This window comes from Carassius auratus, chromosome 19 (assembly GCF_003368295.1).
Source record: "Carassius auratus strain Wakin chromosome 19, ASM336829v1, whole genome shotgun sequence".
Classification (NCBI taxonomy): domain Eukaryota; kingdom Metazoa; phylum Chordata; class Actinopteri; order Cypriniformes; family Cyprinidae; genus Carassius; species Carassius auratus.
Window position 1 is genome coordinate 27148115 of NC_039261.1, and position 18638 is coordinate 27166752.

At 35.5% G+C, this 18638-nt stretch overlaps 2 protein-coding genes across 5 annotated transcripts; one reads left to right on the forward strand and one right to left on the reverse strand.

Moving 5' to 3' along the window:
- LOC113120042 (CKLF-like MARVEL transmembrane domain-containing protein 7) lies at window positions 1-2426 on the forward strand. Of its 2 annotated transcripts, XM_026289872.1 has the most exons (5): window positions 15-273; window positions 441-614; window positions 1155-1253; window positions 1433-1514; window positions 1630-2426. In XM_026289872.1, exons 1-5 carry the CDS (start codon window positions 208-210, stop codon window positions 1641-1643), a joined length of 435 nt encoding a protein of 144 aa, XP_026145657.1. In that variant the 5' UTR covers window positions 15-207; the 3' UTR covers window positions 1644-2426. The 2 variants fall into 2 exon arrangements, with proteins under 2 accessions (XP_026145656.1, XP_026145657.1); XM_026289871.1 differs by having other exon boundaries at window positions 1-273; window positions 1433-2426.
- Window positions 2101-15234, reverse strand: dync1li1 (dynein, cytoplasmic 1, light intermediate chain 1). 3 transcript variants are annotated; one of them, XM_026289870.1, is made up of 14 exons: window positions 15051-15234; window positions 14750-14823; window positions 13118-13234; window positions 12458-12688; window positions 12097-12257; window positions 10152-10245; window positions 9770-9905; window positions 9527-9638; window positions 9302-9361; window positions 8617-8661; window positions 8234-8351; window positions 7526-7657; window positions 6503-6521; window positions 3597-3733 (listed from the first exon to the last, which is right to left on the reverse strand). In XM_026289870.1, exons 1-13 carry the CDS (start codon window positions 15152-15154, stop codon window positions 6514-6516), a joined length of 1392 nt encoding a protein of 463 aa, XP_026145655.1. In that variant the 5' UTR covers window positions 15155-15234; the 3' UTR covers window positions 3597-3733; window positions 6503-6513. The 3 variants fall into 3 exon arrangements, with proteins under 3 accessions (XP_026145653.1, XP_026145654.1, XP_026145655.1); XM_026289868.1 differs by lacking the exon at window positions 6503-6521 and having other exon boundaries at window positions 2101-3733; window positions 15051-15233; XM_026289869.1 differs by lacking the exon at window positions 6503-6521 and having other exon boundaries at window positions 2101-3733; window positions 8264-8351; window positions 15051-15232.
- Between the last annotated feature and the right edge of the window lie 3404 nt (window positions 15235-18638).

The window sequence follows — 18638 nt, forward strand, 5'->3', positions numbered from 1 at the left end:
CGTCATAATGTGTTCCAGCGAATTGTGATTCATGCTCTCAGGTATTAAGATACAGTATGACTTGTAGATGTGGAATTGAGCAACAGCAGTAAATCGCGTCAGATGCAGTTTCCTGACCACATCACACTGAACGCGCGAGCACTGTTGAGCGATCTTGCGTGACGTCGCGTCGTTCGCGGTATATTGTTATAGTCCATCCACTGAACGATGATGGGGTTTTTATTTCTGGAATACTTGCGATCAAAACAAGGAATTCTGAAGCTCGCTCAGCTCGTAAGTCTTTCTTATCTACACCTATGTCACATGACAATACCAGACAACAGAACACGCCTTTCCGCGTTTCATTTTTGTCAATTATAATGTCCTACATTCGTCATTTTGAGTCGTAACAGGTAGTATAATAATTGCAGAGAAATAGCATTGTGTGTTTGTGTGTGCAGGTGATTCTTCTTTTAGCGTTCGCTTGCGTTCGTTCCACGTGGTACAACAGTCTCTACGCTTACGGTTTCTTTGAAGGGGTCACGCTCGGTTACTGCATCACGGTCTCTGTTTTTCTAATCCTGACTGTATTTGGGGTTCCGAAAAGGACATCGTTTGTAAACTGGAAGATAGCCGTGAGTATTGTTACATCTAATAATTGCATTATTCCTATTAAAGCTCACAAGGAAATGATCAGTTGTTGACGGTTAATGTCCTTTGACTTTCGATCCATCAACCCCAGATTAAGCTCGAGTGGTTTTTAGACGTCCCGACAAACAAGCAAATATGTTAAGTTGTTTTTGGAACAGCTAGTTAACCAGCAAGTCTATCCAAAACTAGTTACCAGCTGTATTTTCCACCCAGGGAAATAAAGGTTTTAGTTCAGTGCATATACAGGAAAAATGGTAAATTGGTAAACAACATAGTAGTATGGTGTGGCAAACTTCAACTAATCTTTTTTTTTTTTTTTTTGGCAACTAACGTCTGATAAACCTGTATAATAATTGTCAAAGTTATGTTTAAAAATTATTTATTTATGTGGAATATAGCAAATCAAACACTCAGACATGGCACTTTCCCATATTTGTTACCACAGGCCAACTGCTACCCACATTATAATCAAGATTTAGTATTAACTGTATATGATTATTGTATCATTCTGTTTGTTCTTTAAGGAGTTTGTGCTTGATACACTGGGATTCATCTTCATCTCCACTGGTTCCATTGTAGCTGCTGTGAAGACTTATGACACCCCCATTCTGGTTGCCGCCTCAGTAAGGGATTCATTACAGTAAATGATTATCAGTTTAGCCAAGTTTTATTACAGTCGATTAAACTTGTAAAAAAGGATTTCGGTAAAAAGAAAATGAAACTAAAATGTACGTCAAAGTCTGGTTTTAAGGTGGGGTTGAGGTAGCATACCATTTGTGTGACTGCTTTGTTTGTTTTTCAGGTGTTTGGTCTTCTGGCTTCATATCTCTCAGTTGTAAGTGTGTTGCTTTCATTTGTTGCCGCTCGCAGCTCAAAACCTGAGGGTAAGTTAGGATCCGAGCGATTTCAGTGTGTTTTTCAGCATATTTAGATAAACTGAACATAGCTGGATCTGTAATACATGTTCGGAGTATCTGAAATAATGTTTTTCTGTTCCAGATCCAACAATATAAAAATATTGTCTTCTGTCCTCAACAACAGGAGAGCATGGATGGGGAATTGATTAGGGCATGGTTGTTTTAGTACATTTACACGGATTAGAATATCACTCATTACATGCATCGCTTATTGCAGTCAGATGGTTTTAATACTATAATTATTATATAATATTTAATTTTATAATACCCTGTTAATAATTTACTGGTGCATACATTTTAATAAATTGTCTCAACTTTGCTTTACGTTTTTACAAACTGTATTATTACAAAAAATATTTCCCTGAGCAATCTTGTAATGTTAGTTGGTTTTGTGGCCAAACGTGTTCATCTAATGCTTTAACAAAGAAAAATGAATGTTGGTACAGATTTGTCAAATGTTGAACTGTCTGGAACTTCTGTTTTGCGGAGACCACAGACTTCCTGTGTCATAAAACTCTCCACCCACACAAAACAACGTCAGAGACAGCAGCCATTCCCAATAAATACAACTTTAATAGAATGATTACAGACCTGATCCAGAGAAACATCACTACATCTTGTGAAATTACAGGACCATATTAGCGTATGTTTATTTCCTCCTCCCTCTCGTAAGAAGTTTCGGTTGATGACTGTACATGCAGGTGAGGGTGATCTGAGATCTCACCTGCCCTGCCACCTCTGCCTCTCCCCCCTCCCTTCCCATCCTGGTACTAATTTCTAGCCGTTAAAGTCTCTAAACAGACAAATCTCCTGCTGAATTTACTCATTTTGCTCAAACTCCCGCGCACACACTCACACACACACACACACACACACACAAATGAAAAGACAGTAATACTGATCGTGTTTGCATGATCTCTAGTGCATCCATTAATAAACAATGCCATAACCGGCTGTAGTTGAAAGATGAGAACACACATACACAGCAACATCCAATTTTCAAGCTCTTATAAACATAGAAAACAAACAAACAAACAACATTTTTTTTTTTAAACTGGACATAGTTGTCAGTCCCATCAATAATCTTGATCAGCAGTTACACAGACGACTTCATAAACCATGTCTAAGCTAAAAACTCTCTCTCTCTCTCCAGTTAATGTACTAATCTGCTACAGTCTGCTTTGTAAGAGATCCTTTTCAGTGTCATTACCTACTGTTGTGTAATAGTGCAATATTTCGATACTTTTAATTGTACGCAACAGGTCACATCAATCTGACTTTGTGACTCTGTTGACAGTTTAACAGCAGCAAAAAAGGGGTTATGGATATAACAAAGCATTGAAATCATGTCAGTATATTTGTTTTGGTCCTGTGATCGATACACTTAAGAATATGTCAGGTATTGAGAACCCTGAAGATAGCCACTTAATAAAAACCAACACAAGGTGACCACATCCAATGAATCGTTTGACCGAATCGCTCTCCGACTGAAATTTGATGTTTCCCTTTATTCTGATTTCATTTTTTTGTTCATATGAGACTAAGTAAGATGTTTAGATCAGTAAAAAAGTGCGTTTGTTTAACCCAAGCCAAGCGACTTTTACTTTAGTCGAACAGGATCCTTCATATAAGTTAATTCACTACTGAGAGCCAAGAAAAAAAAATCTTACTTGCATACAGATAGACTTAAGTTCACAAACCCCTTTCACTTTCTAATACAGACTTCTCCCTACATCCTCATTTCCTTTCTAATCCTCTCTTTTAGAGTCCAACGCTGATCTAGTGTCCTTCATTTCTATGACAACCCTGTCTCTATGACGTTTTTTACGGACCCGTCTGCTGTACATGTGTGCGTGTGTGTGGAGACAGACATAGCAATCGCAATTTGCCTGACATGCAGCTTTAAGTCACTGGCCGTACAAGGAATAAACAGGAAGAAATCCCCCTTCTGAACAAGATCAAGAGGAAGAGTGAGGGAGATGAAGGGAGGAGAGGTGGCAGAAGGGAGGCAGGTTTGGGGCGGAGAGAGCAGTGAGAAGGGGAGGAGCTTGCCAGTGAATAATCCCTGCCTCTTATTCAGGATTCGTCGTTTTCGGCAGGGGGTGTGGTTGCTGAGGAGTCCAGGTCGGATTTGTTGGCGATCCGATCCAGTTCAGCCTGGACATCTGTCAACCCCAACTTGGAGCCTGAGAATAAACAAGATATGATCAAATTGAATTAGTATGAGTACGCTAGCCAAAATTCACATCACGTTATTTGAGAGCAGTATTAGCCAAAGCTTTAAAATAATATTTTGGCTTCAATACAAGATAGGCATTATCAACAGGATTTGTGGCATTATGCTAGTTACCCAAAAATTATTTTGACTTTAATAATTTCATTCCTTACTAAAAAAAAAAAAAATAGGGTTATAGGTGAAAGAAGAAAAATGGGACCAGTTCTTGGGAAATTTTAAAGTCATAAATAAAACCTATAAAAACACTTTAATTTTTGTTAAAATCTAAAGCTGTTCAAATCATTTTTGGGGTTGTTGTAGGATTTTGTGCGTTATGTTGCCATTTTAAAACTGCATATAGCTTTACACATAAAATTTAAATGAGAGATTTTACAGTACATGGCTTTATATTAACATGCATATTGGTCACATTATGAGGCAAGTGCCTTAATGTTACCCAGATTTGAGCTTTTTGGTAACACTTTATTTTAGGGTCTCTTAACTAGTAGCTTATTAGCATACACATTACTAGAATATTAGCAATTTTTTAGTACTAATTAAGCACATATTAATGCCTTATTCTACATGACCTTATTCTACATCCCTAATTCTACCTAATAGCTAAACTTAACAACTACTTTACTAACTATTAATAAGCAGCAAATTAGGAATTTGTGTTCCCTTTTTTAAAGTGTCACCAGCTTTTTTTAAAAGAAAAGAAGGGACAACTTGAAAAATAAATTGTGTTAGTAAACATTGTGTTTGTTGATCGGGATTCACTTGGTTTAAACCCAGAATATTCCTACATCGGTGAGAAGGGATGACAATACACTTAAAACCTTAGCATGTCAGTGTTTGTGAGTCTGTGAGTGAACTATTTAGCACAAGAGCAAGTGTGAAGCACAAGTAAGAAAGAGACTTTGCTCTTCCTATATCAATGTTAAGCAGAAAGATCGCAAATAAGAACTTTTTGAGCTTGAAGGAGAAAAGAAAATACATAGCGATGGAATGAATGGAGATGAAAGGCTGTTAATAAACCTTCACACAGACTCACACACACATTTGTTTTTAAATATAAGGAAAATCCATCCAACACAATAACATTATGCATGTACTAAAAACTTTACTAACTAACCATCTGTGTATTTAGTGCTTTAAAAAGGTACAAATCGCAATAAGACAAAGCTAATTCAGAAATTATGCTTTAAACCAAACAAAAGGCTTTGATCTGATGGAAATGTAATAATTGTTGAAAGGCTTATTTTTATTCCACTAATTATGTGCTAACAATTTGCCCTGCAGCTAAATTAGTTAGCAAATTAATTGCCTTGGTTTTAACATGATTCTTTGCCTTTACAGTGCAGGCACCAAACAAACACTTCACTGAATTGTTGGCAGACACTTTTATCCAAAAACCAACTTACATTGCATTTCACACACACACACACACACACACACACACACACACACATATATACAAATACAATCAATTCATGCATTCACCAGCACTTTCCTGCTCCAGTAGAAAGCAACTTAGAAGAGGTGCATTCACACTAGTCTTTGTAACCTTCTCAACCAATCTATGATGATGTCTGAATCAATTAACATTTATAACAAAAGATTTAGAAAAATGAAAGAATCCTAAAAACCATGTATCACCATTTCCAAAAATGCAAGCAGCACAACTGTTTTCAACGTCAATACTAATAAGAAATGTTTCTTGAGCACCAAATCAGCATATTACCATGATTTCAAAAGAATCATATAACACTAAAGATGCTGAAAATTCAGCTGTTATCAGAGGAATAAATACATTTTTTGCAGCAGTGGTTACAGTAAAAGGATGCAAGTGAGGGACAGTCGCCTGAACACACACCTTAGCGTGGCCAACATCCCCTGTTCAGAGGGGTTAAATATAATGACTGATGAGCAAAGTCAACACGAATGTAGTCGCACACTGTAGTTGCATGGTTACAGTAAGAAAATAAGGGAACAAAAATTATGCCTGGAAGAGGTCACTGTGGCCAATGAGGTACTTTACCTTTAAAACACTCCCATAAAATCAAGCTGCATTATGGGCTTTAAACAAATGAAGATGCAAAAGCATAATATGGAAGGACACAAGAGAGTGGGCCATAAAACCACTGCACTTGCTGTTAGTTTTAGAGTTTGTAAGGTGAATGTTAAATCTGTAGAAACCCTTAGTAGGCATGTTAACAAATGTAGTTACTGCCAAACACTTTTTTCATTCTTTCACCATTTTAAAATTTAAAGGGATAGTTCATTTAAAAATGTTAAAAAAGAAAATGTTTTATCATTTACTGAAGTCATTTGAAACCTTTATGACTTACTTTCTTCTGTCAGACACACAATAAGATATTTTGAGCGAGTATTCAACTGTTTTTGTCCATATGATAAAAGTCAATGGGGTCCAAAACAAAAATGAACCCCTCTGTCCTTCTTTATATGGACAAAACACTTCAGACATTATAAAGTATCTTTTGTGTTCCACAGAAGAAGGTAAGTCATACAGGTTTGGAAAAACACCAGGGTGAGTGAATACAGATAATTGTTGTGTAAGCTAATTTGCTCGGTTGAGTTTTGTGCATGATTACGGGGTTATTACTCAGTAATCTGATGATGCAGTGTGAACGGTGAGGGTGACAGCATGTCAGCTTGAATGATTAGTGGGGTTTTTAGCTGCACATGCAGAGGAGACAATCAAATCCATTCATTTTACCATCGCTGATGTCAAAGATCTGGGATGGGACGATGAAGGTGCACGAGAGGAGGGTGATGAGGACAACATAAAGGAGAACGGGACAAACTTCAGTGACCTCACATGTGTACAACATAAACAAGACAAGATTTGAAGTGTTTTGAAGATAATCACACAGACCTGCTCCATCATTTGTAACATCAAGCCTCAATCATCTACTGTGCCAAAACAACTATTTCTGAGGGCTGCGAAATTATTAATTTTGAAGACATGACCAAAAAAAAAAAAAAAAACACTCCAAGGCCCACAGAAACAGTGTTTTCATATGCTGATGAGGTCTACTGCTTTTATGAAACTGATGTTGAAAAATGGTGAAGAGCCTCAAAAACATACCAGAGTTCAAACTGTATATTAGAGTGATTTTCATCAGATTCAAAAGTTGTAAAGGTCATTTTACATAGTATGTGTTCAGACTGAGGTCCGGTACTCTTGTTAATGGCAGTCGAGACTGACATTGAAGAAAAGAAATTGTTAACTAAAGTTTTTTTTTTTTGCATACAAAAATATTCTCATTGTTTCATGACATTATGGTTAAACAATTAATGTCACATGGACAATTTTAATGATGTCTTTACTACTTTTCTGGCCTTTGAATGTGGTATTTACGTTGCTTTCTATGGAGGGTCAGAAAGCTCTCGGATTTGATCAAACATTTCTTAATTTAATTGTGTTCCACAGATGAAGGTGAATAATTGATGGCAGAATTTTCATTGATGGGTGAACTATGCCTTTACATTTCTTTTAAAAACAATTTTCCCTTCTTACTGGTCAATGATGTTGTGAAAATAATTTGTTTTACTCCTCTACCGTGGTAGTGATAGAAGTCAACATCTGCCACCTCATACCATGTAATACAGGTTTATATAAATTTTCAGTTGTTGAAATACATAACTCAAGCTCTCCAAGTCAAAACACTTCAAATGCACCATGACAGTGGACACAGATATGAATGGAGGAGTGATTCGGTCACAGAGGATCTCTCACCTGACTTGCGGACTGTCCCTGGTGTGTTGCTGCCTCCTCCTGTAGGTTGGCCGCCCGGGCCGGGTGAGCCTGCTTTCTTAGTCAACAGACTGTTGAAGAAGTTAGCCAGCACACCCTCACTAGTCTGACCTCCTGCCACAAGAAATTACAATATTAACACAACCATACAAGCTGAAACTCTAGCAGAGACTAACTAGATTCAGGGGGCTACAAAATAAAATAAAAGTAACATCTACTGAGCCCTAAAATGGAATAAAAAATTTGTGTAAAAGAGAAAGTCTGAAAGACTTTGGCTTTAATCCCAACAAGCTCTCCTAATCTCCTCCAAACATGGCAGCAATTTCCCTATGATTTGAACCTATAAGAGTAAAGCCCTTCTTATATCTGCATCCTGAAACAGTCTCTGGAGACACTAAAAGTGTATTCACGATCACCGCTGCCCAAAACAAACAATATGATTCTAGACACAAGCTTTGAGGATGGCATCTCATGTTGAAAGTCACAATCTTCCCAAGAAGACAGGGTGGGGAAAATCATGAAACCAGATCCAGAGACCGGATAAATAAATTCCCAAGAGCTAGAAAGGCGTGACTCCAGAAGCTGAGAGAAAGGAGAGAAACTACAGGACCGAATGCAGAAGGAAAGAGACCGAGAAAGATGGAGAGGAATCGGAGGCATGCATCCTAAATATGGCCCACTCTTACACACCTTTCATGTTGGGATCAATCTTCTTGGTACCTGATTGCATGGGCATGACGTTTGCCACGTTAGCCGCCGAACGGTTGGTGGTCCTCGGTGAGCCGGTGGGCGCTCTGTTTGTTGGGTCCTGTTACAGACACATAAAGATATGTTTTAGGATTATAAAATTTAAGAAAATAACAAAAGAATATAGAGTGAGAGGACGACTAACAAGACCAAAGCAGAATGTAAAAAATTCCAATAATTAAATTGGCTTGGGTAAAAGTGTCTGCTAAATGAATACATGTAAATGTAAATGTCTTGTAGCAGGAAAAGTCTTTATCCAAAGCATGATTCAACAGTGAGTAACGCTGTGGGCTGAAATGTAAATGGAGCGCATGTAAAACACTCACCACTGGTCTTCCTGCAGTGACTGGAGGCTGTTTAGATAACAGAGTCTGAGAACAGAAATAATTCAGCGTTTATTTCTTAAATATTCTGACAATGATTCATTTATCAAACAAGTTTCATGAATTATTAAAAAAAAACTCTCAGGTTACTAGACTTACAAATTCAGGGCTTGACAACAAGAGCATGTAAGTCACATTTGAGAGTAAAAATATTTGTATGCGAAACACAAAATATATTTATGAGAAGCATTATGTTTATGAAATTTAAGGCATCTTAAATTGCATAACAAACATCTTAATTTAAAAGCTATTACATTTGGGCAAAGAAAAGCAGGAAAAACTAAACAACCTGTTCCTATTAAACTTCAAAAGGCAACGATTTTATTAAATTAATTTGAGCGTTGCACATTTCAATGGTGCGGTCACACATTCTAAAAGCTCACAGTTTCAGAGCAGTTTGCAATAAATGAAAACAGCACATTTATGCCGAGCCAATGATGCTTATGATCCATTTTATATTTAAATCAGAAAAACTAATAAATAGCTAATAAATGTTTGCCAACTAAGCATATTATAATGATTTCTGAAGGATCATGTGACACTGAAGTCTAATAATGAGTAACGGCTGCTGAAAAAATCAAGAAATAATCATTTTTGTCAATTATGTTACACAATTTTATGCACTTACCTGCAACTTTAGTAGAAACACTTGGTCATCTTCAGCTTGAACTTCCTTCTCATGTACAAACTGGAAAGATATCACAAATGAGCAATCGGTTAGATTAGAGAGATTTTTTTGTGTTCAACGCCATTCCAGCTTCTGTGGCTGTTTTCATGGCAAGAAATATTATGGCTGTTAATTCAGCTAACTGTACATCCAGTGGCAAAGATCGAATCAGGATTGAACTCTTACCTTTCTAATTGGAGGTTTCACTATTACATCTTCAAAGTTGTCCTCTGCTTTTACTGTCTGGAAATTTTCATGCAGGATGGCGATCTTTTTTTCATTGTCCCATCCCGATGGACTGAAAATGCAACACAGATTATATGAACACGTGTACCATTAAAGAAACATTTGATGCAGTAAACCCATTTTACTACATTACCCATTTGTATTTAATTAGCTTCATGTGTTATTCATGTGTTAGTCACTTACATAAACACAGAGTCTTTCTCCACCACCTGAGCTGGGATGTTGAAGGGAAAGCCGTATAACCTGTGAACGAGGTATTTATATAACAAGTCTAGATTTTTGTTCTCCTTCATGGATGTGTAAAGTAGTGCTGCTCCATCTGAAAGGTCACATGTGAAGGAAGGTTACATTTAAAGCAGATAATGTTACCACATTCCACTGTTAAGCAAACAAGATTCAATACATCTACCTGTGCAGCCTCTGTTTTTTTTTATTCAGATGCACAAAGAAAAGACACTCTTGACATTTAAAGATCAAACTGAACATGAAAATAACCTAGCGTCCAGATGACTTAAATGTGCAGGGTGAATTATATTCATCATTACAAGCTGATGTGTAAGGATACACTGCAAGCAGAAGCGTCGAATGTGAGACTGGATGAAGTCTAAGTGCTCGTCTTTATAATCGTGCTCCTTCTCCAAAGTGCTGATGGCATCACACTACACAGAGAGAGAATTGTGAAAAGGAGACCCCATTAACATACTACTACATCCTTACTTTGTAACTTGATATTTTTGGGTGAAAGCAAAAGCAGATAAACTTGCCATTTCTGGTCATTGTTTATCATAGTCATTGAAATATGTGGGATCCAACATTCTGAGACGACATCAACAAAAACTGAGATTCAAAATCAAGCTTAAATCTACAAATAAACTGCTTTGAAAAGTATAGAAAATATATAGAATTCAACATCATTTCTACTTTACCAGTCAAATTTGTGGCTTGTGAACTTCATTGCACAAAAGATCGTAATTGGATGTTAACGTTCGACTTAAACTGTTATGCTAATATTAAAACAGAACCGTTCAAAAGTCAGTTAGATTGTTTTCCCCAACAAATTTAATCCTTTTTTTCGACAAGCAAGCATTAAAGTGATTTGAAATGACAGTAAAAGGTTTATAATGTTTATGATCTGTATTTCAAACAAATGTTGCTTTTTCACATTTTCTATTCGAAGAATTCTGAAAAAGTTATTTTATTTTCCACTAACATTATACATGCGCTACCATTTATAACACTGATAATAAAATGTTAAAAAATGATTGAGCAGCAAATCAGCATATTAGAATGATTTCTAATAATAATAAATAATGATGTGTCACTGAAGACTGGAGTAAAGGCTATAAAAAAAAAGCTTTGCCATCAGAGCAATAAATTACATTTTTAAACTATATTGAAATATAAAACTAATTACAACTGCTATAATTTTTCACTATTTTAAAGCAGGTTATATATTACTGTATTTTTTGTCAAATAAATGCAGGCTTCATGAGCATATGAATTTGTTCAAAACATTTTTAAAAAATCTTATTGAACCCAAACTGTTGAATGGTAGTGTGTTAATGCATGCACCATTGTAGCTAAGGATGCACAATATTGGATTTTTGCCAATATCAGATATGTCGATCATTTTCAACTCATTTTGGCCGATACCAATATATAATTATTTTTCATTTTGGTTAGTTTTTAACAAGAACTTATTTTTTGCAATTAAATAAACAATAATAAAAGTTATTTTATAAATGACAGTGCATTGAAGATTTGAAAATAACTATAAATAAACTATATATTAAAATCACTGCATTTTTTTTATCAGTAATATGCGGTGGTAAACTTGACATTTTATTTAATTTTCTAAAGCAAAAGAGTTATAAAAATTCAGAAAATCTTTAAGAGCTCATAATTTGTTTAAAAAAAATAACATTACACATTAATGGATAAAACAGTATATATAATTATTTAATTTAAGAGTCATGTTTGTGTTTTTTTCTTTTTCTTCTTCTTTATGCAAGCTATAGCTTCTGACCTTTAAATCAAAACATGCTCATGATTTTATGGCATCAATTACTGCTTTATTTAATCAGAACCAGTCTAAGTATTATTTGTGTATCTTGCTTTTATTTATTTTTTTAGAAGTAGCGCCCCCTACAGAATCAAAACTCCTTGCTGAGCGGGCATTAGGACCTGGGGGAGTGTCATTCATACATGCATTCTCAGTTTAAATGCACCAATACAAAACAATGAATCCAGTTGCCATCCAGGAAACATTTTGCTTCAAAAATGAACCACTACACTGACATGATCTAATTGCTAGCACACCCTGAGCACATGTGAGTTAACCTATTACTCTTATCAGCAAGACATATTGGCATAATTTTTCATATTGGGGCGATATTTACATTTAAAGCCATTATCGACTGATTCCGATATTGTTCTGATAATATCGTGCTGCATCCCTAATTGTAGCAGCTCTTTTAAATGCAAGTCCCAGGAAGTTTGAGCAGGTGTACCTTAGTGCAGACCACCACTATAGGCAGGCCCAGGTTTTGTGTGAGTGTATTGTCTCCCAGCGGCAGCAGGACGCTCTCTTCCTCGGACTCAGGATTTCTTCTCTGGGGCACAGCTTCCAGGTCACTTCCTGGTTCCACGTATTCCTGAAACTGCTTCATCACTGCATGCAAACACAGTTACATTCAGAGATATTTACTGTCCGAACTGCAAACTCATTCATGCAAGTATAAGAACTGTTAGCACAAAGCCTGCAGCTATATAAAGGACTATCACAGATCAAAATGCATCACCACACTAGATCATTCCTACAGCGTACTTAGCATGCAAACACACACACACACACACAAAGACACAACTCACATCTGTGCTCCAGCTCTCTCATGGTTTCAGGGGGAACTCTGAGCTTGTCCACAAAATTCCTGACAACGCTGCCCCATTTCTGCAGCGAATCGAGGGCCAGCCAGGGCCGAGACAGATCAACCACAAATAGAACCAGCGAGTCCTCGAGGTTCTCTGTTGATACGGCAAATTTCTGCAGGCCTTTGTGGTACAGGTCTCCATCCAGCACCCATGCATTGCACTGTGCATGATCTGACAAAAAGAGTTCGATTAGATTTAGCATGTCTGTATTGAATTACCCACTGTTGCTCATTAGGCTGCCTCTATACTAAGTATGACAAACGTCACTGATAATTACACTTGACTGCTTGGGTTGGCAAAACAAATATTTTGAAAACATTAACCGTATTTATGCTTCAAGTTGACTTAAACATGCTTAATCATGAAAAAATTGCAAATCACACTACATAAAGTGCGAGTTCTGGCATATTTTCTTATTTACATACTACACTTTTCCATTTTAATAAAGGACATACCAATCTACTAAAACATTGCTTCAAAATACTCCAGTTAAAACAGCTTAACGTATTGACTGATTATAGTGGATCATTTAAGGTTAAACATCTAAAACTGATTTATATATTGCCAGTATCAAACTCTAGACAACGATTTAATATTTACCATCGATATCATCATCATGAACATTGAAATACAGGTACTCTAAGCCTCGGCCCTTCATGTACTCTTCTACACCTTGTAGTCTGGCCACTAGGGTGGTCTTACCAGACCCCACCTCACCTGTAAAACAAGTCAGATTAACACACCAACAAATAATAATAATAATAATAATTAAAAAACTTAGAGATGTAGGTGCATTTGGATCCTGAAAACAACATATATATAATTCATATTTAATTATGATTATATGTTTGTTTGTTTTTTATTAGATTGAATATGATTGTACATAAAAGTAAACACAAAGTATATAATCATACTGCATTTCTCTCTTCTTTTTTTTACTGAAATTTTTAATACAATTAATAAAACAAGGGGACTGAGAACTGGTGGCAGTGTTTTTAAAGCGTATAAATAAGTGAAAGCATATAAATAATCTCCCAAAATATAAATAGTCTATCAAAAATTTAAGGTTTTGTATAAAGGACGCATTGATGTGCAATATAAAGCTGGAAGAGCAACATAGATCTCTGGATCTCTTGGTTAAAAAAACCAAGGGTCAAGAATTAACCAGAGACGGAAAAAAAATCTGCTGAAATGATTAAAAAAAAAAAAAAAAAAAAAAAAAGTGTATCATTTGAACTCAAAATGCAGTGATTTCCTTTTTTATCTTTTCTTTTTTCTTTTTGTAGTGTCTCATAAATTTCTGTCTTAATATATTTGTTTTCTGTTAAAATTTAGAATTTCTGGAATTAATGTGAAATCATATATTTGACAAAGACAACAGTGTGATATATTTTAGAGTAATAATAAAACGAGATGTCTGCATACTGAAATTATAGCTCCAGAATGTTTATTATTAAAACAATATTTTCTTAATATGGTAAGGAAAACAACATGGGCAAAACAGTTAAAAACAGCCATGAAAATAATTATTAATAAAGATATAGATATAGATATATTCTTTCAACAGAGTTTGCATGGCCTTTTATCTATCATGTCTGACGCCCTATGAGTAAAGCGCACTCATTGAGCAGCAAACATGAGCCAATCACTGGCTGCGTCTTAAAAACTAGTGAGCTGCCTACCTAGATAGCATTTTAGTCATCATATAGACTGCTAGACAGCACTTTCTAGGCATCACCGGCACATATACAGCCTTTTCAGTATGTAAAATAATGATAGTTCAAATGCAGCATTTTGTTCTTTGGAACACGCCTATGATGCTGTCTAAGTAGGGGGTAAGATAGACTTTAGAACACGGCCCCTGTCTGAGAGTACGGATTATCTCTATTCACCAAACCCTTCAGTCTGTAGCATATGCAAATCGTTAGGACGAAATAAATGACCAATTATAAAAATACAGAGGAAAATTCACGAGACTGGCACAAATGTGTTTTGCGCGCGCGGTGTCTGACGGCGACGACTGGAGACAATGACGTACACCCAGTAACAATAACAGCACACTTACAATCACATCGGTGCACATAAAGAGTAACGTTACGTTCAAACCATTGCATTCAGTCAGCATTGTATGTTATTTATTAATAATGAAAAATCAGATGCAGCTCAATAAGCTGAAACAGAGCAGACATGAAACAGCAATTTTTGTATGACAAAAAGAAAAATAACACCCACCCATAACCACCACATTCTTTCCTGACGGCAATTTTGATCGGGAGCGCGTCGACACCTCACTCAATATCGATGACCTGAACGCAGAGGAACACAGGGTGGCATTAGCTGTTAAATCACAACGCTTTATAGAGTATGCATCACTGCGATCATTGATTCAGGCTGGCCTGTGTGTACCTGCCGGCTGAGGCAATTTGCAAGTTAGCGGCTAAGAAATGTCACATGCGGCTCTGAGCCACCTAAAGCCGCGTTCTGCACATACAGCCGAGATTGAACAGGGGATAAAAGAACGGGCTAGGCCTACCATAAATTCTGTCCGTCATCCTCCTCGGGGTTTTGGCTTTCGGAAGTGCTGTTATTTACATTTGTGCTAACCGATAGGAGTGTATTTCTGCCCGTCGTCGCCATCTTCGCAGGTTTGAGTGACACCCCTGAATGAGCCCCGGATGTGTCACACAGAGCCGAGCGTTGCTTTTCTGCTGGGCGTGGACCACTGCGAACCGCAATCACTGCCGATGCTCAGATTAATAGAATAGAATAGAATAGAATAGAATCATGAAAAAGGCTTTTTATTAACATCTGTGGTTCCATTACTACATCCATGAAATATTTATATTGTACAAAAGGTATTTATAGAGGAAAAATATTCTTTAGATCATTAAAATGTTCTTAACACTTGAAAAAAAAAATGTATTATTAAAAATTATTTGAAGAACCCATAATTATTCTGGCATCACTGCAAGAACCCTTTAGAACCTTTATTTTTCTAGAATATAATAGAATGAAACAGAATAGACTAGACTAAAATAGAATAGAATAGAACCAACTTTAAAATATATTTATTGGCACCTTTCATATAAAAAAATAAAATAAAAAATAAAGTTATTATTAATATAATAAAATATAATTATACGCCTCTTTTACCATCCATGAATACAAATAAAAAAGCCAGACTGAAACACTCAATCAAAGCTTGGGATATCAGAATAGAATAGAATAGAATAGAATAGAATAGAATAGAATAGAATAGAGTTATTAATTAGAATGAAGCAGAATAGAAAACAGTTAAATATAAAAAAGGTCATAATAAAATAGATAATCAAATAGAAATCAATCAATTTCAGATAATCAATTCGATGAATATGAGCAAACCCAAATCACTCAAACTCAAATAAAAATATCACTGTATTCATTTGATAGACAGAGAAGTGTTTTGTGCTAGGAACAACAAGGAATTGTGAGGACATTCGAAATTCAAAAGAAAGAAAGAAAGAAAGAAAAGAAAGAACACATTAAAATAGAATAGAATAGAATAGAACATAATTAAAAGTATAGAATTAAAAGTCTCATTAAGAAGTTTAATGAAATAAATAATGTACCCTCAAGCTGAAGATGCTTGTTATATCAGTAGCAGCTGTTTTACATGAAGTCACCTCATGAGGGCAGACATGTTGAGATCACATGACACATTTTATCTGGGTCCGTGTACGTTTTGATAGTTTGTTTTCCAATTTGAAATGAAATAAGCAGAAACGAGAAAACGGCCCATTTATTCGTTTTTCGTTTTTTTGAAAAAAACGAAAAACGAGATTTCGGCTTGATTTTTCGTTTTTTAGTTCAGAGGCATAAAACGAATAAATGACTTCAAAATCCGTTTTCCACATGTGGGCGGTCCTAAGACGCCCCCTTCCGCCGATTGGTCAAGCAAATCTGAGCATGTGACGTCATCAGTTGTCGCTCAGGTCTGTTCAACAAAATAATAGTCCTCTAACGTTACTATGGCTACCGATTCTTAAACTGTGCAGGGCAGGTCCTGTTGGGCTTTCTTCTGTGCAACTTTACGCGTTTCACAGAAATCTTTACATCAGAAATATTAAATATTAGTCTGCCACCAGCCCGTTTTAATTAGCGGTGCGGAGTTAAATCTGTGTGGTGAAGCTGCGCTAGACAGCGCCGAGCGGGAGAGGATCAATGACCAGTGTTCGGTCAGCAGTCAGAACTTGGGTACCGATGATGGGGAAATACATTTTTACTGAAAATGACCACGCGAGTATGATTGACAGGACGATAGCGGAGACAATTAAAAGCGCAATATAACGTCTGTTAACCAAAAAAAAAAAAAAAATATATATATATATATATATATAATATATTATATAAAATATAATTAATATATTATATAAAATATAAAAAATATATTAATATAAGCGAATTTGTCTTTGTTTTTAATAAAATAATTGTGAACCACAAACCGAGCCTTCGTTTTAAAGGGCGATTTCCAAATATATTTTATTTATTTGTTATAATATGGGTATTTTATGTCACCCGTCTTATTAGTTTGATTATAGTAGGCTATACGCGATTTTTTTTTTTTTAATTATTGTACTATTTTACTGTTGTTGTTTTTAATTAACAATATATCATAACAACTTAAAAAGATAAAAATCTACAGAAGAGATTAACAAATAACATTGGTGTTGTCATAAGTTAACTAATCAATGAGAAATTTTCCTCACCGGCACAACCCTATTCTTAATGTTGGCTACATGTTACAGATTTAATGTTGAGCACATAATGTTAAAGGCTTCTTAAATACCATCACATTCAGTTGAAGAGTCAAGAAGGATGTGTTAATTTATTCAATCTTTCATTAGTTGGTGACCCGGTGTGATTATAATAGCATAAATAAAAAAAACACGTAATAGGCTATGTATGCCAATAGACAAAACACATCTGCTTTTCCTCTAGATCACTTTACAGTGTGATGGAAATAAACTTTTCTTAAAGCGTGATGAGGTTTGGTAAAAAAAAAAAAATCATTGCGAGCAAATGTCGAATTGTGTTTTGAAATTTAAATCAACAACGTAAGAGGCTTCAGGCTGTCTGATGAACTCTGTATGAACAAACACCCCGCTTTGCAGTATAGGTGGCACAGAAACAGCATCTGACCTGGCATTTAGATGTACTTTACACACTGTCTATTGCAGCTCAAAGGAGGCACTGTGAATTTACATTACAATTTCATTCTAAGAGGCTATTAAATGTGAAGTGACAACATGAAACACTACTTTTAATATATATATATATATATATATATATATATATATATATATATATATATATATTATATATATATATATATATATATATATATATATATATATATATATATATATATATATATATATATAAACACCAGCAGTTGGTGGCAAGTCACCCTGATAATGATTAAATACCAATTTACTCATTTAGGCTCACAATAAGCGGATTACATAATTATACCATGAAAAAAAAAATATATATATATATATATATATATATATATATATATATATATATGTGTGTGTGTGTGTGTGTGTAAAAGCAGGAAGTCCAGTCCTGGCTGTATAATCAAACAATAAAACGAGAAACAATGCATGCCATCAAGAACATTTTTTATTCCACAGGAACTTGATCCAGTTCACTTGTTAAAGGATACTCCACTTTAAAATAAATTCTGTCATCATATACTCGCTCTCATGTTTTTTCAATCCTTTATGAATTTCTTTCTACTCTCAGTCCAGCCTCTCTCATTGTTAAACCATGGTTTATCACATGATCGACTACTGTAGCCTTGTTTCCATTTCTGACTCATCCTCTTCCTCCCCTTCCTCCTCTTAGTCGAACTCGTCCTCTGGCTCTCCCTCCAACTCCTCTTACTCTGTCTGCAGTGTTTGCATCCATTATCCAAAAGCTATTACTTGACCTTTGGCTTATAGACCACTACTAAAGTTATGATTGGTTGCTGTTAAGTAAAGCAACAAGTGTTTGCACATGTGAGGAGTTAGTGTGAGGCACTGATGAATTAGTGTGGCATTTTGATTGGTTGTGTTTATAAAAGGAAATCAAGAAA

What these genes read in the sequence shown, in the direction of transcription:
- dync1li1 (XM_026289868.1), bottom strand. Translation starts at nt 15,154, where the DNA reads ATGGCGACGACGGGCAGAAATACACTCCTATCGGTTAGCACAAATGTA. An exon ending in GAGAGAGCTGGAGCACAGAT is followed by an intron (nt 12,258 to 12,457) that starts GTGAGTTGTGTC and finishes GTTTGCATGCAG; the next exon opens with TGATGAAGCAGTTTCAGGAA. An exon ending in GAGAAAGACTCTGTGTTTAT is followed by an intron (nt 9,639 to 9,769) that starts GTAAGTGACTAA and finishes TTGCATTTTCAG; the next exon opens with TCCATCGGGATGGGACAATG.
- LOC113120042 (XM_026289871.1), top strand. Translation starts at nt 208, where the DNA reads ATGATGGGGTTTTTATTTCTGGAATACTTGCGATCAAAACAAGGAATT. An exon ending in TTGTAAACTGGAAGATAGCC is followed by an intron (nt 615 to 1,154) that starts GTGAGTATTGTT and finishes TTGTTCTTTAAG; the next exon opens with GAGTTTGTGCTTGATACACT. An exon ending in CCATTCTGGTTGCCGCCTCA is followed by an intron (nt 1,254 to 1,432) that starts GTAAGGGATTCA and finishes TTTGTTTTTCAG; the next exon opens with GTGTTTGGTCTTCTGGCTTC.